This window comes from Episyrphus balteatus, chromosome 3 (assembly GCF_945859705.1).
Source record: "Episyrphus balteatus chromosome 3, idEpiBalt1.1, whole genome shotgun sequence".
In the NCBI taxonomy this organism is placed as follows: Eukaryota; Metazoa; Arthropoda; class Insecta; order Diptera; family Syrphidae; genus Episyrphus; species Episyrphus balteatus.
Genome location: NC_079136.1, coordinates 77,692,903 through 77,716,586, shown reverse-complemented (window position 1 = coordinate 77,716,586; position 23,684 = coordinate 77,692,903). Strand labels below are relative to the sequence as shown.

The 23,684-nt window shown below is 29.0% G+C and overlaps 1 protein-coding gene across 3 annotated transcripts; it reads left to right on the top strand.

The window, feature by feature from the left end:
• Positions 1-5,976: 5,976 nt before the first annotated feature.
• Positions 5,977-23,323, top strand: LOC129913404 (serine protease inhibitor 88Ea). 3 transcript variants are annotated; one of them, XM_055992037.1, is made up of 4 exons: positions 5,981-6,093; positions 6,562-6,619; positions 21,755-22,738; positions 22,807-23,323. In XM_055992037.1, the coding sequence occupies exons 3-4, from the start codon at positions 21,764-21,766 to the stop codon at positions 23,098-23,100; spliced, it is 1,269 nt and encodes a 422-aa protein (XP_055848012.1). In that variant the 5' UTR covers positions 5,981-6,093; positions 6,562-6,619; positions 21,755-21,763; the 3' UTR covers positions 23,101-23,323. The 3 variants fall into 3 exon arrangements, with proteins under 3 accessions (XP_055848014.1, XP_055848012.1, XP_055848011.1); XM_055992039.1 differs by lacking the exon at positions 6,562-6,619 and having other exon boundaries at positions 5,977-6,093; XM_055992036.1 differs by lacking the exon at positions 5,981-6,093 and having other exon boundaries at positions 6,127-6,619.
• The last annotated feature ends 361 nt before the right edge of the window (positions 23,324-23,684 follow it).

Genomic DNA, 23,684 nt, shown 5'->3' with positions numbered 1-23,684 from the left:
TGCATACAAAAAAATTTGTATTGCATCTGAAAAATATTTGCATTAAAAAAAAATTTATTGGAAACACAAAAATTTTTCATTAAAAAAATTTTATTGCAACTGAAAAATTTTTGCATTGAAAACAGATTTTTATTGCGAATAAAAATATTTAGCATAAAAAAAAATTATTGCATATAAAGGTTCAATATTATGGTTGAAATAGCTAATGTATGGTCAAATCTCCAAAATTGTAAGCAAATCGACGAATATTAAAAAAAATAATTAATGCACACATTTTGCATTGAATATTTTTTAAATGCAGAAAAGTGTTAATACATTTTTTGTATGCAAAATAATTTTATTTGCAATACAAATTTTACTTACGAGCTAATATTTTTCAGTTGCAGTAACATTTTTTTTAACGCAAAGTTTTTTTATTTGCAATAAATATTTTTTTTAAATTTGTAATGGAAAGCAAATGCATTAAAAAAATGACTTTTTACAATCCTGGTTTATATTTGAATCATTTATTTGCAAAACATGATAAGTCCACTTTTTTTCAAAATTCGTTTTTTTGACTAAATTTGTACTCCAGGGATAACCACGTCTGTCTTTAAAATATGAAGTATCTACTCCATCTATATCCGATTTTACAGCTACGCGAAATATTTTTTTAGTATCAAAAACAGAATAAGTCCCGGACTTATCATCTTTTGAAAATAAACTACAGCTTCTTTTTGTGTAAATGGTATATTAGATTAATGGCTGAAAATCTTAAGTTTAAAGCTACTTTAAAGTTAAATAAGCAGTCCGGACATTGTATTTTATTCTCAAATACAATTGTTTGATAGATTGGAGCTAAAAGCAAAATTGCATATCCATTTAAAAACTAATTTCACATCCGTTTATTTTCAAAGTATGATAAGTCCAAAAGCGTTTTTATTTTTTATCTTTTGAGCTATCGATCCAAAAATTAAAAACGAAACGGTATTTTGTAGCTAGGCAAGAGTTCTACAGAATATATTTTTTATAAATTTTTCTACGCATATTAAAAGAAAATAGAACGTTTTTTTCTTCTCCTGAAAATTTTAAAATCATGGACTTATCATGTTTTGCAAATAAATGATTCATTTATGGTTATCAAAATAAATTACAAGATATATGAAAAACAACTGATATTGGTTATTTTGTATAATAAACTAAATATATGAGGGTAGAATTAATTTTAGTCAAATAAAACTATAAAATTATTGAAAAAAGCTTTATGCAGCGAAACACGCCTTCATTCAACTGAAAAATAAAACATTACTTATAAACCTAAACAACAATATTCAAGACAATGATAACTTTTGATATTAAAAGATGTTTTAATTCACAAAAACTATATGATCTCGACTCGACTTTCTTGTTTTTTTTTTTCGCAAGAAAGAAATGGTTTTTAAAGCTTATTGTTTATAATATAAAAATTAAAAAATAATGCATTCAATCTACACTGAGGGAAAAACACAAAAATATTTCTAAAATATTTTTTTTTAATTCGTCCATCAATCTTTTTAATAAGTAAAAACTAAATTTACTCTGATGTCCCCCTTGACTCTATGTTGTTTATATTCAATCCTGAGAGCCTTAAAAAATGTTGATCAAACCATATTCATATGCCCACACGCACGTGCCATTTTTGCATTAGCCCATGTAAGCTCATGCTTATTTTAGTTTATCCCGAAATCCTGAAAACCCGAAATCCCCGAAAATAAAACAGAAAAAGTAAAAAATCTCTTTCAAACCTCAATAAGAACTTGAAATCGTGTTTAAAGAGAAACTAACGGAACTATAAAGTAATATTGTTTTTTATGCTTTTAAACCCTTACAATAGGTAAGGATTATTTTTCGAAATCGAGATCCCGAATCCCGAAAAATTCTATACAATTTTTTTCGGGAAATTTGGGTTTATCGGGATAATGGGCTTTCGAGATTTTTGATTTTCTTAATTTTGGGTTTTCTGGATTTTGGATTTTCAGGATTTTGGGTTTTCGGTTTCTCTACAAAACGTGTATGATGTTTTTCCTCCCAAAATATTTGAAAAAACTTTAAACTCACCAAAAACTATAAAAAAGGAGTGGTTTATGGACAAAGCTTACCCAAGGTAACTTATCTTTGAGTATGTACTTTAAATACTTTTAATACACAGCTTTGACGATTGAGTTTCATACTACCGTTGCGCCCATCGCACAGTGTGGTAATTCGCCAATCTGACTGGACAAAATAGAAAAAAAAAGTTTAGCCACATGATTTTAAATCATGAGCAGAGCTTCTCAATACAATGGGTAACTGTAATTCATGTTTGGTTTTTTTGTTTTCATCTCGGATTATCGTAAGCTAAGCTTGAAAGTTGGTTCTTGTCAACAGTTGGATGGAGATAATACAAAGTATTCTATTTTTCGCTTGAGTTTGGTTGACGACTAAAAACGCTGTGGTAGTTTTTTTGTTGTAATTGTTTTTTTTAATTGTTAATCTACATTTGGGGGTAAGGTATTATAATTTTTATTTATTAATTACCATTGCAACTATTTAAAAAAAAATAAATTCTGTATGAAGGCTAGGAAGTGCAAAAAAAAATATCTTTGTTTTTCAAATAGAGGTAAAGTTAATTTTTCCGCATTTTTCCGGTCTGAAATTAATTAATTAGTGTTTGGTGGAGTGTTGTCATTAAGATTAGCTAGTTACATGTCTCGCGTTTTCTCGACCGCTATACAACTTTTTTCACTTTTCAAAATGAAGTCAAGATTTTCAAAAAAACAAATTTTCGAAAAATGTGTCAAAACTGCCAAATAAGATCGAAAAGACAGTTTTTTTGATCTTTTAATGAGCAGGTATCATTTTTGGAACATTTTTGACAATAAATAAAAATTAAAAACATATATAAAAGTTTTGTGCTTCAAGTTAAGCGAAAAAAGACAAAAAAGGTGGAAGACACTTTGGACCACTCTTTAAACATGAATTTCATTTTGCTTGACCAATATTATGTGATAACTACATAAACAAAAACAGTAGATAGTGAAACAAAAGTAGAAAAGAATTTTTAAAAACTAAAAAAACGGAAAAAAAATAACAAACGGAAGGTTAAAAGTCTCCTAAGTGCACCTATCCATTAGAAAATAGTTAAAATCATTAGAATCGCTCTCCGCAAAATTTAAAAAGCATATTCCAATAATACCGGAAAGGATTTATAGAAATGTTCTTTGAGTGAAGGATCAAAATGTATAAAAGATTAAGTTCTGATCCTCTGGAACCACTAGACCACTGGAATTTTCAATCTAATGAGGCATTATCATTGATGAATGATGCTTTTCTGTCGGAACATCTTAAACAAGTTCAATGCAAAAAGCAAGCAAGTGTAAAAGGCCAGAAATAGGGTCACGAAGAAATTTAGAGAATTATTAGCTTGAAAAACATCGAAGGTAATATAAACACAGCTGTTTTTAATAGGCCCTTATGTTTCAAGTTTGCATCGCACAAAAAGGAGTTACTTTTTTAAATTATCTGCAGATATTTTTAAAGGTGATGCCATTTTTTATGATTGTGAAGCATATTTAATTAAAATCATTGCTAACATTTTAATTTAAAGCATGATATTGAGAAAATAAATCATGTATGTCACCTGGCAAAAACGTGTGTAAAAGTTCTATTTCTTAATAAAACCTAATTATTCTGCCTCTCTTTTTTCGTGAATAGCAATAGAGTTTTTATTTATTGAGATTTTTCAAGCGTTTTTTTAAATAATTAAGTATATCCAATCATAGAATATGTTTACGGAAACATAATCAAAAATGCATTTTCTTCATCACTATTTTGACCCACTTTTTGCAGAAATTATAGATTTCTTTTTAAAAAATCTTTCTTTTTTATAGAATTTTATCTATTCACATTCATTTGTTTAAAACTGTTGAGAAAAAAAGTCGATTAAACGCGAGTTATTAATTTTGTCCAGCTAGATTCGTGATTGGCCACACTGTGCATCGTGTACAGGGATGTACGTCGATAAATAAAGGAATTTTAACAACAACGGCTGCCCAGACTCACATTTTTAATTCGTCCTAAATGTGATCGATTGGATTCAGATCAGGGCTATAAGCAGGCCAAGACATAACCTGAATATTGGATATGGATACAGCGCAGCGATCGTGCATTATCCTGCATAAAGCTTAATACACAGATCTGCGTTTTTGTTGACTTATTTTTCTTCCGCAAAATTATGACAGATAGAAAATGTATCTAATAAATTATGTAGGTATAGCTCAGCTATAGCTGCGTTCCTTTGGAAATATTTATCTACTTTTTAGTACTTAAAACTACTTTGAACTACTTTGCTATACTGAAAAAGTAGTTCAAAGCTGCTTTAAGTACTAAAAAGTAGATAAATATTTCCAAAGGAACGTAGCTTATATAATATTTTGTTATAATTTTGTATGGGAGCTAAAATTTAGCTCAATTTGCGTAGGCTTAAGAGGATGAAGGAAGGCAAAAATTAGTCAATTCTGAATTGAATACAAAAAAAGTTTAAAGAAAAGTGTAATACAAATAAAATATTCACTATATTTCAAATGGCTTGCAAATCCGTTTTGAATTTAAAGTTAATTGTTTTAATTTAACTTTAGAAACTTTTTTTTTTTAATGCAAGCACCAAAGTTTTAAATATTTATTTTATTTAATATTTGTACACTGCGGTGTATACGTAATTTTTTTTGTTTTTGTGATAAAAGTACTTTACAGTTTTAGTAAACTTGATTGCTACTTCGAATTGATTCTCAAATTAAACAGTATACCTAAAAAATTCTGAAAATAAGTTCGATAAATTAATTTTTTCCGGAATACATCATTGGGCACGTTCAGGAAATATTAGGGACTAGATATTTAGGCAACGTCAATTTCTGAACGGAAATTTGAGTAAATTGACTAAATTAGTTTGGATGTGATGCTATTGTCAACTTTCGAAATTTATTTAAGAATTTTACCGGTCGCATGGGTAAGACACCAAATTTCACTTAACTGTAATGAATAAATAAAATTAATTATAACCGATAATGCACATTTTAGTTGTTTTTCACACAAATAAATTTAATTTTGCTAAATTAATTCTTTAAATAAAAACAATCTGCTGTCATGTTGACAAAAAAAACTTTCCTAAATTTTTAGGGAAAAATTTCTTGCCTAACTTTCCAGTCAGCTTTCCAATAAAATTACCTAAATTGGAAGGATTCTTTTTGACAGCTGACCAATCAGAGACCGAGAAATCACCTTAATATTTAGTCCCTAACGTTTCTGAACCTGCCCATTGTGTAGTGGTAAATGGACAACAACAGAAAATAAAAAATATTAATAGGGCGTTTAAACACTGATTTCATCCCTTTCCCAAAAAAAGTTTTTGTTATTTCCGATTTTCTCAAAAAATAAAAGCGACATTACATTTAATTATTAATATACACATACATAAGGCAAATATTGCCAAACAAAATGAGTTCTTTGTAAAATATGTTTTTGTATAATTTTGTGTTCTAAAAATAGCATTGCCTACCTATTTGGCAATATTTGGCCATATTGGCACAACAATCAGGACAGTGCAATACTTCTTTAAGACATCTGGTTTGCAATGTTTGGCTCAAAATTAATAGAAGCACTGCAAAAAATTTGAAACAAAAATGATACTTCTTAACATGAAACTTAAAAACACTATAGCAAAATTATAAAATCATATTTCCAAAATGTTGAAAGAATTATAAATTAAAATAGTAGCTGCTTGGCAACTATGCAGACATTTAATATTTTTCTTCTATTTTAAATCACTGTGTTTTTCTCTGAGTGTATATACCACTGTACCAATGCCTACGTCAGATAAAGTCTAGTATCCCCCTCTTAAACCCTTATGAATACCAAAAAAAAAAATGACAAGACATATAACAAGCTAAAAATTCAAAGCCTTAATCGCAGCTTAACGTTCACAACAAGTTTAGTCTCTATCGAGAATCGATCGACAGCGGTTCACTTAAAAATACGCGTGGCTCACACAGAGCTACTTTCGCCATTTATTTCGATTAAAAAAAATAAATATACAATTAGGTATACCACTCATACTTATTATTTAAATCAAAACATACTGATGAATAACATCAGAAAAAATTATGTAAATAAATCGTGCTAACTATTTATATGTATAAAAATTGAATTTATGAAACTTGATTCAATTACATGTAAAAAGTTTTTCTTACACTAATACATCGAAAAAACGAAACCAACAACAACTACATTCAAATTCTTGTAACAAGTTTTTAAAGTACGCAAGTAAAAGAAAACGATAAAAACAAAAAAAAAATTACAAAAAGAAAAGTAAAAGTTTCCATGTTTTCATTGTGGAACTCGGTATATTTGCAAAGTTGACGAGAAAAACTTGTTTTTAGTTTTTTTTCTATTTTTATTTTTATTTACATAAATTAACTTTTATTAAAAAAAAAAGTCTAGTATTTTTTTTTTAAACCGGGGATTAATACTCATATATTTATTATTATTTCCCCCAAAATCAATTTCAAGGGTACAAAAAAAAAAACTGAGGCGGTGAATTTCAAACTTGTGATAGTAATAAATAGAGGTGAGTAAGAGATATTTCTGATCAACATGTTATTGCTTAAGTTTATACTTGAAACACGTTAAATCCGCTTGGGTTGTTTTAAATTGGCAATATGTGATTATGATAACTATTTACTCTGAAGTCTATTAGGTAAGAGTTGGAATTGTGATTCATCAATAAAGTTGCTTCAAGTTGAGCTTTTTTTTTTTATTTTTGAAGACATTTCTAGATCCTTGAGAAATATTTCTTTCCTTGAGCATTCAATAAAGCGTCTGAAATTACTTAATGCATAATACATTCAAACATTTGAGTTTGAGATTAAAAAAATAAAATGCATTACTGGGTCGCACGTGCTTGCTCTTATATTTTTCTATAAAAAAAATGATAAAAGATTAATTTAAATTTAATGTTATTAAAAATTAATAAAATTCTTTTGATTAAACAAAACACCTTTTTAAATGGTTTTAATCTTTAAATTAAGTAGTATGCCATTCAATTTTTTACTGAGCCAAGAATTTAAAAAAAAAAAAATTAAAAGTCATATCTTTTAAGAATTTTTTTTTTGTATATATACATATTATGTATAAAAATTTGCAAATATTATAAAAATAATATTTAGCATGCTATTCAAAGGAAAGAATTAATTCACCCACAAAAACTAAGTTTCAAAAAAGTCTTTAGGGACGCATTTTCCAAAAATTGATTTTTTCAAAATAAAAGAGTGTGAAATTTTTTAATAAATCCAACGTGTTTTTTTGACAGTGTTACTTATTTTTAACTTTGCGGCTTTTGTTTGTGAAACCCATTTTTCTGCATTCTATATCATAGTAATGTGATGTCTAATTGCTATCATGAGTTCAATTTTCTTACAGACTAAAAGACATTTCGTGCTAAGAGCAATGAATATTCAAAACAAAAGCAATACTGAATAAATTTAAATTCTTTTATATTGAATTTGCAAATTTATTTTTCATAAAACTATGTATTCATTAAGACAACTTGATTTTATAAAAATTCAAAGAAATGGATTTCTAACTTTAATAAAAGTTAAATCATTATATTCTTAGTATTGCTATTGAATTTAAGTAATTATTTCTATTTCAAGTTAATTTTTGAGAGCCTTAACGTGAGGAAATATAGGTATGCCTTATTCCAGGCGTATTTTTGTCGCATTTTATAAAGTTATCCAGTATAATATGAACTACATAAATTTAATTTTGAATATTTGTACACTGGGGCGTATGCGTAATTTTTTTAATAAGTTCACTAAATCAAGGGAATTTATGTACTAAACAGTAAAAGAAATTCTGAAAATTTGATAAAGTGCAGATAATTTCTGGATTTGTCTATAATTTTGAATCCTAAAAATCGCATCGCGGAACAACTGACTATTCCGATGTCACTTTTGGAATACATAGCTATTTGGCCATTAGTTGGCCATTTCAATACAATACCGCCTTAAGACCCTTTTTTTCTGGTTTTCCATGTTTAACCCGAATTTGATAAGAGCATTGAAAATGATACAAACAAAAATTATATTTAAAATAATAGTCAAATTATAAAAAAATAATTGTTTTTTTCTAATATTTTGAGTTCAAATTAAAAATTTCGTAAATTAATTGAAACAACCTGAATTAATAAATATAATGGATTTCTAGAAGCAGCAGCAACTGCAGATTTTTAATATTTTTTTTTTTTTTAATTTAAGTCTGTGTGTTATGGAATTGCCCATACCGATGAACGGCATTGAATGGACCCTCTTTTATACGATTTTATTCTTGTTTCATAACCTAACCCACACGCTTAAGATTTCTGTCACATCCAATGCAATATCTATTACAATGATTGTGTAATAAATATTGAAGTAATACTTCTTTTTTGGCGTGTGTACGGAGTGAAAATTTACTTTTTGACATGAATGTCAAAGGTGTGAACCTTTCTAGTTGAATTTATGTGAGTGAAGGCAGAACTATAAATTAGCTACACAAAAAAGTCGGAAGCTAAAGTCAAAGTCCTACGTCGAGTTTCTTTTCATAACGTCAAAATATACATACATAAGTTACCTATAATTACGGTGACCATCCGTCCTGTCCCGTATTTCTATAGCTTGTCCCGGGTTTTTATTTAAGAAACCCGGGACGTATAAGTGTCCCGTATTTTGAAACTTGCCCCGTGATTGTCCCGTATTTGCAAATTCCCTGATTTTTTTTAATTAATTACATTGTAAGGAAAACAGTGATTGGTTTTTCTTATTTTCCGGGGATAAAACCATTAGCTTAAAAAGCTACTCTAGAAAAAAATTTTTTTTTCGATTAATGAACAACTTATGGAAAAGTTAAAAACCCAGCTAAATTTCAAAACTTTTAAAGGCATGTTAAAAGTCGAATTAAAGATTGCACAACTTTAAAATCGTTTTAAATAAAATTAAAATGTTAAAAATCAGCTGTCACGATTTTGATAAAGAAGTTATTTTCAACAGTACTTGTTACAAACCGTTTTTTTTTTTCAATTTTGGCTTCCTTGTAATGATTTCAACGAAAATGTTCCATTAAATAAATTTAAGAAATCTAGACCTCAAAATTAGGAATAATTATGAAAAGTCATTTTAAAAAATATAATTTTTTTAGTCAATATTTTCAAAACGATGCAACGAATTTTGTTTCGGGTTTCGCTCCTAGAAATATGGTCACCGTACCTATAATATATAATAAAATAAACGAAACGGATGCAAATCTGTTCTGCCTTGATATTTTGATAAGTTTTCTTCAGTCAAGTGCGGTTGCGAGGACTGTTGCTCTACTTTTCGTTGAGTTGAAAAACTGAACTATAAGTTCCTATCCGCTAATTTACAGTTTGTTCCATTACATTCTGTATATTCGCACCCTGTCGAAAGGTACCATCCGCCACCTTCCTTCTTCCAAGGCAGTGGAATTACTGCCTTGAAAAGTATAACTTCAATCGCGTGTACGGTGTACTTCATGAATACACATAGTTTTTTTGTTTGCTTTCTACAATTACAGTAAATGAAAACAATCCTGTAAAATCAATGCGAGTCGATGTACGAGTAATTAATGACTTGTTTATTTTTTTTTTGCACTACAAAAGCATTGAAAATTAAATATCAACCATCATGGTCAAGTTGATTAATCGCACGGTTCAAGTTGATACACTTTTGATAAAATATTGTCTATGCTTCATGGTGAAGCTTTTGTCTGCACCTGATTCCAGTTTTCAGATTTTGAATACATGACGCATTATCGGAACTATAGGTCATATAATAGCAAAGCATTCAAATTGAAGGCTTTTGGAGATCTTGAATTTCCGAATTTTTTTCATTGAATACTTATCAAATTTACAAGATCTCAAATAGATGTGCGTGCAAGCAGTGAAAATTCACACTAAACTTGTTCTTATGCATAGAAATTTTCATATAAAGAAAATAACTTGTTTTAAAAATTGTGATAACCCTACCGCTCTGGTTTTTGCTAGCACAAAGCTAACTCTGGCAAAGAAATTTATAAACGTGTGCAAAATATTAGTTAAAGGTTTAATTATTTACTAAAATTTACATCCATATCTAATTTATTTATATACTCTTTGTAAGAAATTGCAATAGCTTAAAAAAAAAATATATTTAAATAAGTATTCTTTAAAGTAGGTACCTACATTATGTATCTACTCATATTATATCCACAAAATTGTTATGCTATTTAATATTTTAAACACAAGTGGGGTTTTCCTTATCCAAGGTCCAATGCCAGTCGTTGCGTGCTTTGGAATATTATTTCTTCGTTGTCTGGTTGCTAAAGTAAATAATATGCGAACATACCTTTGGAAATTACCTATGTGAACAAATTCATTTTGACTAAGTCACATTTTATCTGATAATAATAACAAAAGAAATTAAACGTATGGAATCCAAAAGGGAAACACCCCAGGTGCTAATTGGGTAAACATAAACATTTCTTGATATAATTACTGGCATCTGGCGTGTGTGTGAAATAGTTGATCTTTGTTCCTGCCTATGAGCCTATTGTTTAACAGAATTCTGTTTAATTCAAATATTGAACTATTTATTAAAAAAAAATGTGCATAACAATTATTTGTGTTAACATTTCTTTGTATCAATTAGATTTTGGGTTTTGTAGCGTTGTTCTTAAATTTTTTAAAGGAGATATGCACCTTGATGATTTCCTTTTACAAAATAGAGTTTGTTATTACCTAAGATAAAACTATTTAATAGTGTTTATCATAATACATAGGTATATTAAATATTATATAAACTAAACATTTTACAAATAAATGATTTGATTCATAAAACCACAAGGTTTTTATAAATAGAATGATTGCTCTCACTAAACAGTTTCCGGTTATTACTGGAATGTGGGCTTTTTTATAAATAACTGAAAGTTGAACTTTGTAACAAAGTTTACCAGGCTATAATAATAAAATATTATAAATACTCTGTAACTGTTTTGAAAGTGCTCTTACTAACAAGCTGTGTACATGCAACCTAGTTATTATAAATACAACGTTATTTAATGCATTTCGGCTGTTTAATTTTTCGATTGTTGAATTTATTTGAAAACAACAAAAAAAAGGGGCAAACGGGGTTACTTTGCTACTGCGCAGGCGCAGGGGTAACTTTGCCCACAGATACAAAATTATTATTCTTCGTTTGATGCTTTGGAATTTTGCGTTTTGGATATCAAAAGTACCGTAATAGACACAATAAACTGTATACAAATTTTCGACGGTATAAAATCCTGTTCATAAATGTATTTGTTACAAAGGGGTGAAAATAATTGAATTAATAAGACCGTTTGTTTTTTAAGTCATTGAAGGATCTTTTGCCAATATTTTCTAAACACAAGGTAGAGGAGGGCGCACCGAATTAATGAAATTAAAAGAGTTATAAAAAAGGATTCTTTTCGTTGGACATACATTTTTCACCATAGATGTTTTCTTAAGGTGAAAGATTTGTCCACTTATTTTAAGACGACAGTCTTCTTGGCAAAAAACCATGCAGAAATCCGCTTAATTTAATACATTTGATTCGAGCACACATTTTTTGCTGCGTGTACATATTAAATATTAATATTATAATTTCTTATCTGAACTATGAGCTACCAAAATTTAAACCATCATGTCCTCCCTTTATCACGTTAAATTGCGATAACCAAAATAAAATAATTCTAAATAAAGCACTCAAAGGTCATACTAAAAGGCACCAGACGCGATATTATTATGAATTATACACACCGTAGGCAAAAAGTTTGAGTTAAAACTAGAACCTCGTGCCACAAATTTGCATTTTTCAAATATTTTTCTAATGATCGTAAAAACAGGATTTTCACTATAAGAAATATTTTACAATATAATAAATTCATATATGGCCTCATGAGGTTAAAAAAAAAAACTTCGTAGACAGCTTATTGCGATATTTTAAAAATCAGCCCACATACATACATTACATACACACTCAGACTAAGTAAATTTGTTTGTTTACTCTTGTATTTTCTTTAAAATTTCAAGTGGGACGTTAACTCTGCAATCAAAAAAACGTGACACAAATGCAGAATACCAACTAAACTGACTTAATGGAAAAAAAACTTAATTTCATTCCGCGAAAAATTGGATATTACAGAATCCCCTTCAAATTGTCTGAAATGACTAACAATGAGATCGCAAAATAAATCATGATTCATAACTCATGAGTAAAGGAGTACTGTTGTTATGTATTCGTATATGTAAAGAGTATTACAAAGGCTGTTCATATACATTATTTGTTTGTAAACAAAGTGTAAATTGTAAAAATGCGAGGTGTTTTTGGAGAAAATAAACGTTACAGCAAATTCTTGAAAGTTTTAGTTTTTGTCCCTTCTTTAAGTTTTAAATTTATCCTCTCTAAAGTGCATTTTATTCTATTTACTTAGTCTCTCAACAACGATACACTTTTCTGAATTAAATATTTTTTTTTTCAAACGGTCTTATATAATATAAAAATCTAATGTTGCTCCCTCGTCCCTTTGGAATAACCCTTTTCAGCTGGCGAATTAACTTATCGTGAATTCAGTTAACTTATCTTTTAAGTTCAATTTTCATAGTTTTATTTTTTTTTTATTGTTGGTCTCATACTTCTCAAAATTATATGTATGTATGTATGCATAAGCTAAGTATAAAAAAATAATGTTAAAATAAGACTAAGGGCCAGTTTGTTGAAAGTGGGTTAAATCGTCAATTTGTTTATTACGGATTCCCCTTAATTGAGAATTAAGAATCTCTGATAATCAAAGAGCGTTTGTTCACATTTATTTCACCTTGATTAGCAAATCATAGTTTTTCCATAAATCTTTCCATTTTCCAATCTATCTGTCAATTTGTTTGTCGAAACTTAATCAAGAATTAAGTTTTTTTTGTCATTTAGTTGACGTTTGTGATATTTCGTGAATTTGAATTATTTTAAAGCGCTAAAAGTAAGGAATGTAAAAATAAATACTTATTTACAACCATTAACTTTATCTTTTTGGCTTACAGAAAAAAGAAAAAAACATTTAAGAAAATAAAAAAAAGACGCAATCAAGTCCAACCAAAAGAACGCGAAAAGAAATATTCTTTACAAATGGCGGCTTACCACCCCCAACACAAAAGGAGCAAAGCCCGCTCCTCAATGAGCTTAGCGATGTCATGTGCATTGTGTTCATTTGAATTTAAAATAAATGATAGATTTCATTAAAATATATCAAAGTTTTGTGTCCAATAATATTCTTTTGTTTTGGCTTTTTGCTTTTAAGATATATTCAATGATGTGCTTTAAGAAGTGCCAGAAAATAACCGGTAAATAACTCTGTACGAATTTTGTCGTTGTTATATGGTGCTATCTTGGCTTCAAGCTCATTGGTGGAATCTTTTCATTAAAATATTATGAAGAACTGCCGTTGCCACAGTAACATTTTGGACAATTCTGTTCAAAACAACAACAACGCAAATTTTTTTTACTGTATTGAGGGATAAAAAAAATATTTATTTTACCTTTCACCAATGTATAATAATCTATATCTTGTCAGTGCGAAAATCAAGTATGAATAAACTGAATTCCAGTATATCCTTGGTTAAATGGTCCTAATCGAGCAAAATTGGATGATTAAGAAAATCTCAAATTAACTGCTCTAATCATGGATTCCTTGATTACAATTTTTGTGAACAAACGAATTCTACGATTATCAACTGGAATAATCCTTGATTAAAGATAATCGATTGTCAACAAACCGGCCCTAACAGTAAATACATAATCATTAAAGTTTATGATATTTTAAATGGACACTGTGGCGTATGAGTAACATTTTTTTCTGGCCTTAGTGTTATTATGCACAAATTTTCTCTTCCACGATTTAATGACAAATTTGTTTTGGTTTTGTTTTCAAATGTGTGGTTTTTCACTTAAGTACTACATTGGAATTTTTGGCCGCAGCGATATGTTTTGCTGTCAGTCTCGGCAACACGTCTGCCTCATTTCAATTTTTCTACATATTTTTGTGGAAAAACACAGTTTTTTTTAAAGATAGGTATTCTTTTTTAATCTCTGTTACTTATGAAAAACAAAATTATGCTTAATGCTTGATTAACAATCCAAATAAAACATATTTGCCATTACAGTTGGACATTGGACCTAAGTTAAACAAAAAATAACAAAAATGTTTTTTTCCAATTGTTATGAATAAATTAAAAAATTCCAAGATTCCTACACATTTAATTAAACAATTCGTACGAATTTTTTTTTAAATTTAAAATGTACTTAATCTTAATCGCAAAACAAGATTTAACTTATGACTTTGGAATTTCCCAACCTTCATCAATAATAATGTGGGAATCACCACCGGCTGAACAACAGTTAATTTTAAATAAAGCTTTTGAGAAAGTTATCTATCAGTATATGTGCAGTTCAAGTTATGTCAATGAATAATAAAATACATAAGTATATTTATTTAGGTAGTATGAATGTGTTGTGTTGTGCGATCATTAATCAATTAAACATTAAGAAGGAAATAAATGTTATCAATGTGATATGATGGTTTTGTGCAAAATATTTTGCACAAGATTTCGCAATATTTTTGCCTAGATTTTCTCTAATCTTTTAAAAAAGCAATGTTATATAGAAAGAGGCTTTAAAAAAACCTAAAGCCTGAAAGACCTTGTTAATGACCAGGCTGACTAGAAAATAATTTATAAAGGCCAGCATTATCAATATGATTATTAGCGTCATTTAAAATAAATATTATGCAAGAATTATAACACAAAACGGAAAGATTCTAAATTTCAAACTAAAAGGAGAATGCCAAAAAAAAACCAGATCCGATAGGAATGAGACCTATGTACAAGTACATTTATGGCTTTGAAAGGGCATCAATAGTAGATAGCAATTTTTTTTTTTTCTTCAAAAAAACCATCCCCGGAACTAGATAAGACGATTCTTATTTTCAAACTATAAAGTGTTTTTTCAGCCAATTTTTTTTTTCAGTCTTGGTTTTAGTTTTATAAGATGCAGCATCAAAAAATACCCTAAGATCATGTGCCACACGCTAATGTTGATTTTTAAATACGCTGTATAAGCATGTTTTTGGTCAAAATGCACATGATAGAGAAAGGACCCACTGGAATTACGAAGTTTTTTCCCTGTGACGTGCCTAACAAATGGATAAAATGCATTTTTGCATCTAACACTTTTTATGGAATTTCAATATTATAACTTAAAATTGTGTTTTAAATTCAAAATGCTGATGCTTTGTCATTTTTTCTGAGTCTGAAGACCCTAACCTTGAATATCCGACAAATAGAGACCATAATATAATTTTTAAAACCACACTTTTGAGTTTTTTTTTAGAGTTTTTTGTTCAATATTTTGTTAGTTTGAATCACATGAAAACTCTCAAAAAAAAGTCGATAGTGTTGGTTTAAAAAGCTAATATTAAGTCGGATTGGTCGGATATTCAAGATTAATGTCTTCAGGATCAGGGAAAATGACAGAGAAAATATTAAAAATCAATATATTATTCACTTTGGCCTTTTTATACTGCGCAATGCATTAACACTAAGAATATTACAATATCTTACATTCTTAATGCTTTCCAACAAAACGTCCATACTAAAAGTTATTCCTAAGTTATAGTTCTTTCATTTGATACCAATTTCATTAATGGCTGCCGAACGTCCAAAATGGCCATTTTCCTTTTTGTTTTTAATTTAACATTCCCCGAAATGGTGGTGCCCTTTTCAAAACGAATGTAGGAGTCTAGAAATAGTATTAATTTGAATCATTGTATTATTGTCAAATAAATCAAATATAACTTAATTTCGTTATGCAAAAACCAATTTCTATAAAAAAAAAAATCTGTTTTATGCATGCCAGAAATATCTAGGACACAAGTGATTTTTTTTTTAGTTTTTTTGGTTTTATTTTGATAAGAGTTTACATTACATATATTCCAGCCATACTTTGATTGGATTCTGATTGAAAATACTAAATGAAAAATGAAAAATGAAATATTTTTGAAATTACACATCACATAATATTATATTGTAGTGATCTCGATTTTTTAAAGTATTAAAAAAAATTACTCTAAGTAGGTACATAATTCCAAAAACAGGAATAAATGAAATTTAAACTCATTTATAACATACATTTCATAGATTTATCTATGTGTTTTTAAGTTTTTTTTTTTTATGTTATAGAAGTATTCCTGGAACGCATTTTCCTGCATATTAGAAACACTTTTCTTACCAAAACAAAGATCTAGATGCTTGCCTATTTTTTTAAATGGTAAATTAGAAAAACTTTTAATTTAATATTGTTTTGATTGCAAAATATTTTAAATTTTGGCAAAGACAATTTTTTTTAGAACGTTAGATTCTTTTTTTCTGCTGCTATAAAGTGATTGTTTTTGATATATTTAAACAACATTTGTGTTCCATTTGAACATTTTGAAAAAGTTACTGAAAAAAAAAGATATGTCATCTTTACTGAGCCCATAAGAATAATAAAAACCTTCATTTGGATACATAGGTTTATCTTTTTAAAAACAAACTTTTATAGTAACAAAATTAACGTTAATGAAGACAAATGATATACTGATGGGAAAGCATATGTATGTAAATACACAGAACAACTCCAACGAACGGTAACCGCGAATTTTCCCCCATGCGAACCAAAGTTGGCCTGAAAAATAATGATAATTCATATAAGCTTCAACCAAGTGTTTCAACACAGCACAATAATGGAAAGCGCAATAATACAGATTTTATGCAACTCTGCTTTCATATTGAGTCATCTTAATGCACAACAAAATGCCAAACGTAAGACACCAACTTGATGTATCATTTCATACGTAATATACCATACTATTCATTTTGAAAAGACTCGCTGCCTATAAGCCGCTATGTGCCTTCAACTAAATCTGTAATATGGAATGAAAATCTTGTTCACTTTCACTTTCTTTGCGTGTTTTAATTTTTCATGCTGACTTTGACTTTGTATCTTGTAAAACAAGATTGAAAGATTATTCTTTGACAGGTTATTAATAAAGAAAATCTTATTCGTCTTAATGAGAACTGCCAGAGAAGAATATTGAATTTTGCAGATTATCTTGTTTAATAAGATTGAAAAAAATATTCAAATTTTATCTTGTTTGTATTAGAAATTTATGCAATATTTTACGACTTGCATAACGATGATGAAGAAGTCAATATCTTATTCGCCTTGAATCACAAGGTCAAGTTGATGTGATTCAATCGCACATTTTATATTTAGGTATTTCTTATCCATAATCTCAAATATTTTTTGTTTACCTAAGTTTTTTACCGCTGTGTTTGAGGTGTAGCACCACAGTCACTTTATAGGATTGTGTAGTCGATAACCATAAAATCCCCGAAAAGGACTTTTGGTTATAAGGAAACAAAAAAATTATAAAAAACGGCTATTTATATTTTCTTTGTTTTCGTATTATTTTTTAAATTTATGCAGAATATAAGAGACACAAAAAATTTTAAATTTTATTTGGAAGGATTTTTTCTGTTTATTTACCAACTCTGGACGACAAGAATATGAACGTTTTATTCAATTATTGAGTCAAAACTGTTTATTTAATTTGCACGTTATTCACATGCACTGTGGCGTATACGTACTTTTTTTTACTGTCCCTTTTTTTAAGGAGAAGTAAACAACTAAAAAAACAGTGTTCCTTATATAAAGGGCTCGTGTTTTCCATCTTCTTCAGTTGCAAATGAGACGATATTAAAGTGTAAAGGAAGTTCTTAGGATGCGGGTGGTGCCTAAACAAAGCACGTTTTACCTCGAAATTTTTTTTGACACGAAATCAATACTTGCCCTAATACGATGATGGAGAATTCAAAAATTTGGTTTCGCCATGACGACGGTCGGAGCGTGTCGGAGCGCATCGGTGCTCCCACTCATTCAATTCTGTTTAAAATTTATAAAGGATATACATACCTACATATAAATCTCAAACAAATTTTACATTTTGAATGATTAGTAGAAAGGTAGGTATTTTGGACTACAAGAACAAATACATGCGATGCACTTTATGCAATTTATTTCTTATTTTCTTCATTTCTTTATTTAGGCTTTGATTAAGCTCGCAAATTTTTGTACAAGCTTTTTTATTATATAGGCTATTGATTATGTCATTTAGAAAGGAACTAAGACGTTCACGGGTTTTTATTGCAGGAATCGTTCAATGGGCTATAAAAGAACATAAAACCGCGGAGTGCTATTAAATGAGAGGGTGGAAATTGAAGATAGGGGTGTAAAAGCCCCCTTTTTGGTTTTTTCAGTATATCTCGTAAACCGAGCAAAATTTTAGTATATTGCTCTCAAAACTTTTTGTAGAGAATTGAATTTCCTATAAGAATAATGTTTTCTAAAAATTGAAAAAAAATTTCCATACCAAAATAGTCGAAACAATCATAAAAAAAATATCAAAAAAATCGATTTTTTGAGTTTTTTTGCTTTTTTAGTTGTACATTTTTTTTGGGTTGAGATAGACATAAACATTGCTCGAAAGAAAAAAAGAAGATTAAATTTCCTTCAAAACCCTGTACTCACTAAATTTTTTCATTGAAAATTAACCGAAGTATGGCCATTTTAATCTATCTTTTTTTCCCATTTTTAGTTTTACTCCAGTAAAACAGAAACATTTGAGGGGAAAGTACGATAACTTAAGCACCAAGAACTGATAATGAGATTTTGTAGAGGGGTTAAATACAATCATTGTTTACTATGGGAGGGGGGATCTATGTCCCCCCGTTTTGGCGGGAGGGGCAATTTTCTAAAAAAAATACTTAAAATAAAAAAAAATTATTAAAAAACAACGGCAACACTCACAGTTTTGATTGATACTTTTTCCAAAAGCTAGAATTATAAACTTAATATTGATTTTAAAATGAAGTTATTTTAATCAATTGTTTTTGAAATACCCGTTTTCAAAGTCAAAACTTGTGAAAAAAAAGTTTAAAAAGCACATTGAGTACAATTTTCACAAAGACTGTGGACTTCAATACGAAATTGATCGACAAAGTAAACTGCCTTAATTGATTTCTTATCAAATCATGAAAATCATAATATTCCTATGCCTTCTACTTTTTGAGAAAATTGAAAAATAGACAAAATACTTTCATTATTGGAATCACTCGTTTATTTCAAAAACAATTGATTAAAATAACTTCATTTTAAAATTAATATTAAGTTTATAATTCCAGCTTTTGGAAAAAGTATCAATCAAAACTGTGAGTGTTGCCGTTGTTTTTTAATAGTTTTTTTTTTATTTTAAGTATTTTTTTTAGAAAATTGCCCCTCCCGCCAAAACGGGGGGACATAGACCCCCCCCTCCCATAGTAAACAATGATTGTATTTAACACCTCTACAAAATCTCATTATCAGTTCTTGGTGCTTAAGTTATCGTACTTTCCCCTCAAATGTTTCTGTTTTACTTGAGTAAAACTAAAAATGCGAAAAAAAATATAGATTAAAATGGCTAACTTCGGTTAATTTTCAATGAAAAAATTTAGTGAGTACAGGGTTTTGAAGGAAATTTAATCTTCTTTTTTTCTTTGGAGCAATGTTTATGTCTATCTCAACCCAAAAAAAATGTACAACTAAAAAAGCAAAAAAACTCAAAAAATCGATTTTTTTGATATTTTTTTTATGATTGTTTCGACTATTTTGGTATGGAAATTTTTTTTTCAATTTTTAGAAAACATTATTCTTATAGGAAATTCAATTCTCTACAAAAAGTTTTGAGAGCAATATACTAAAATTTTGCTCGGTTTACGAGATATATTGAAAAAACCAAAAAGGGGGCTTTTACACCCCTATCTTTAGTTTCCACCCATTGAACGATTCCTGCAATAAAAACCCGTAAACGTCTTAGTTCCTTATTGCCCTGTTTTTTTCGACATAATCAATAGCCTATTAGGTACGTTGAATTTTATGTAGAATTTTTTTTTATTAATAGTAATTTCGATTGGCAGTCCGGAATCATTCTGAAAGCGTTTTATTCACACAAAACTGACAGTTTTGTATGAATAAAATTTTTTCAAAATGATTCCGGACGCTTCCGGACTGCCAATCGAAAACGCCATAAGTGAAAAATGTTTAAAGAAAGCTATTTTTTTTTAATTTTTTCTTTAAAGAATGTAGGTATTTTAAAAGAAGAGTTTTATTTGTTTTTCATCGAATTTGATTTTCAGAAGAAAAAATAGGAATCTCTGAACTTTACTTTCGATTAGTTTGCATAGATTTATCTAAGCCTCAATATAATTTGGCCTTGCAATCTATGTATGTAGTACATGTAAATAAATTTCGACACCGAAAAAATATTCCCTAGCTTTTTCGGTTTTTTTTTTCTTTAATTAATTGAGCTTAGTTTTTTTCTATTCTTTCCGGTAATTTAGTTGAGTTTAAAATGTATGTGCCTTATTCAACTCTTTAAATTTGTTCCCGCGCAATGCACACCATAACGTTTTTTCGAATGTACCACTCTTGTACCCTTGGTCGTGCATATCCGTTTGTATGGATTTCACACGGAGAAAAATGACCACCTACAAGCAGATTCCACATTAAATTAAGCGGATATCTGCATGGTTTTTTGTCAAGATAACTTCCTACTTAAATTAAGAGGTCAAATCTTCTTAATTTTTTGAATGCGCAAATTTAAAAGAAATCCACTTGATTTAAGCGGAAAATCTTCTTATTTTTAATGGAAAACATTTTAATTTAAAAAAAAAAACTTGTATAAGTCACTGCTTGACTGGGGATCGAACTAACAACTGTTGGGTCACTAGGCTAGTGCTATCTCAGTGTGGGATATGAGTATGATAACTAAACTAAAGCTGAAGTCTGACTATAATTTTAAAATTTTTAGTTTTCAATGTTTTAAGATGAAAATTCAAGTTAAAATGAAATGAAGTTCACCTTAAAATTAACAGAATTTAAGCGGATTCCGCTTATTTTAAGCGGAAATCGTATTGTTTTAAGAGGATGGGATTTAAGGTGGACATTTTAAGGTGCCCTTTTTTCTCACTGTATGCAGCTTAAAACCAGATTTTCTGAAACACTTGTTATGAATTTTTTTTTATGTATATTTAACATAAGTATCTAAGGCCCAATTTATTCACTCTCCATTATATTTAAAATCTCCATTATATTTAAAATCTCCATTAAAAATGAAAAACCTGTCAAATCGCATACAAATTTAAAAATTTCACTTTTTAAATGGCGACTTTAAATTTAATGGAATGTGAATAAATTTGGCGTAAGAAAGTTAAGATTACAAATTGAACTAAGGCCCAATTTATTCACTCTCCATTATTTTTAAAGGCTCCATTAAAAATTATAAAACTGTTAAATCGCATACAAATTTTAAAATTTCCCTTTTTTAATGGCGACTTTAAATTTAATGGAGTGTGAATAAATTGGACCTAAGTAGGTTATGTTAGATTTAAATGTTATAATGATAAGTAAATATGGCTGCTATTTCGTAAAATCTTTCTTAACTAAGAACATTGTGTTAATTTTGTTAATTTAATATTAAACTCATTTGAGAATCAAAAAAAAATAATATGTTGTTTCTGCTTCCATTACAGATAACTACCATGACAAAGATATATCAACAAATAGTTGTAGCCTTTTTGGCTTTAACCGTTTATGTGAAAGATGTCACTTCAGCTGGTTGTCTATCAGAAGTCGACGATATCGATTACCCAAAGTCAATTCGATCAGATCTCTACCGAGGAGAGCAAGCATTTACTGTTTCTATGCTTGATGCTATTAATAAAGCTACACCCAATGAAAACATATTCTTTTCACCATATAGTACGTATCATGCACTTTTGTTAGCATACTTTGGGGCTCGAAATGAAACCGAAGCCGAACTGATCAAAGCCCTTAATCTTAATTGGCCAAAGAACAAGAATCATGTCAGACAAGCGTATATAGCCGAAAAAAAAAGTCGTAAGATGCGATCTGATAATAGTCCAATTGATTTTGCTTCTGCCGATAGGATTTTTTTCTCGAAGGAAGCTACATTGCATGAGTGTATGCGTGATATTTTCTCCGAAGAGCTTCAAGTAATGGATTTCCGCTCAAATCCAGAACAATGTAGAATGGAAATAAATAGTTGGATTGCAAATGTGACGAGGAATGAAATTCCTGAAGTACTTAATGCTGGCGATATTGCTACGGACACAAATTTAGTTCTTGGAAATGCTGCATACTTTAAGGGGCAATGGGAAGCTAAATTCGATGCAAAAGATACAACAAAGGAAGTTTTTTATACTTCTTCAAATAAGCAGACATTTGTTGATATGATGCATATAAATGGAACATACGCTTTATCTGTCGATGAGCGTCTACGAGCACATGTTCTTGAAATGCCCTACTTAAGTGACAAGAAAGGTGGTATTTCCATGGTTATTATCCTTCCACCTTTCGAACCAAACAGTTTGGACGAAGTTTTAAAAAGACTTACTCCTGATACCTTGAACATGGCTTTAAAAGAGGGCATGGCAAGGGAGATTGAGATTTCGTTGCCTAAATTCGAGTTTGAACAGAACATAGAGCTATTGCCTGTAAGTAACAAAAAAAACTTTTGATAATTTTTTTCATACAAAATTTATTTTAATTCTTTATTTCAAAGATTCTTAACAAAATGGGTATCAATCAACTTTTCGGACCTAACGCTGATCTCAGTGGTTTCTCAGTGGACAAACAACTTTCGCTTGGAGATGCTAAACATGTTGCCAAAATAAAGGTCGATGAAGAAGGTAGTACAGCTGCTGCTGCAACAGTGCTCTTTAGTTTCCGATCTGCTCGACCAATTGAACCAACAAAATTCGAATGTAATCATCCATTTTTATTCCTAATTTATGACCATAAGACACAAGCAATACTTTTTACCGGAATCTATCGCGATCCTATGACACAAAAATAAAAATCTTTCCTTTTATTTTTTTAATTTATATTTTGATTTAAGTTAAATTTTAATAGCATGTTCGATAGCAAATCGTTCACTCACTGTAAATAGATTTTTTTTTTTTTAAGAATTCTTGGTTTCCAAATTCAATTCACTAAAGTTTAAACTTGTAATTTTGTCAATAATTTAAAAAACATTATAAATAAAATTAATAAAATATAAATGTTATGACTTTTTTCTAGATTGTTTTGTTTTCTATTTTGTTTGGGCTTTTTTTCGTATCCGTTCGGAGAAATCTCCAATCGAAAGCTTTATTTAGTTCATGGTATCCGAATCGGAACAAAAATTAAATCGTAGGTATACAGAAACATGTATAAGGCTAGGCGCACACATGCGACTTTGATCGCGCGATTATTCAGACGCTAAGACAAGAAAATTTCTGGAAAATGTTAACAAACAATTAAAATAAGCATACTTTAAAATAAGTACGAAATTACCCCCAAAATGTGGAAAAACTAAAATATTTCAAAAAATAGAGCTCCTAGAAATAAATGAATGTGATTTTAAGATTAACTGACCCCCAAATACTTTAAGTTTAATAC

Bases quoted from the DNA above. Each gene is read 5' to 3' on its own strand.
- LOC129913404 (XM_055992039.1), top strand. From the start codon at position 21,764: ATGACAAAGATATATCAACAAATAGTTGTAGCCTTTTTGGCTTTAACC. The intron at 22,739-22,806 runs GTAAGTAACAAA...TTTATTTCAAAG, and splicing joins AGAACATAGAGCTATTGCCT to ATTCTTAACAAAATGGGTAT.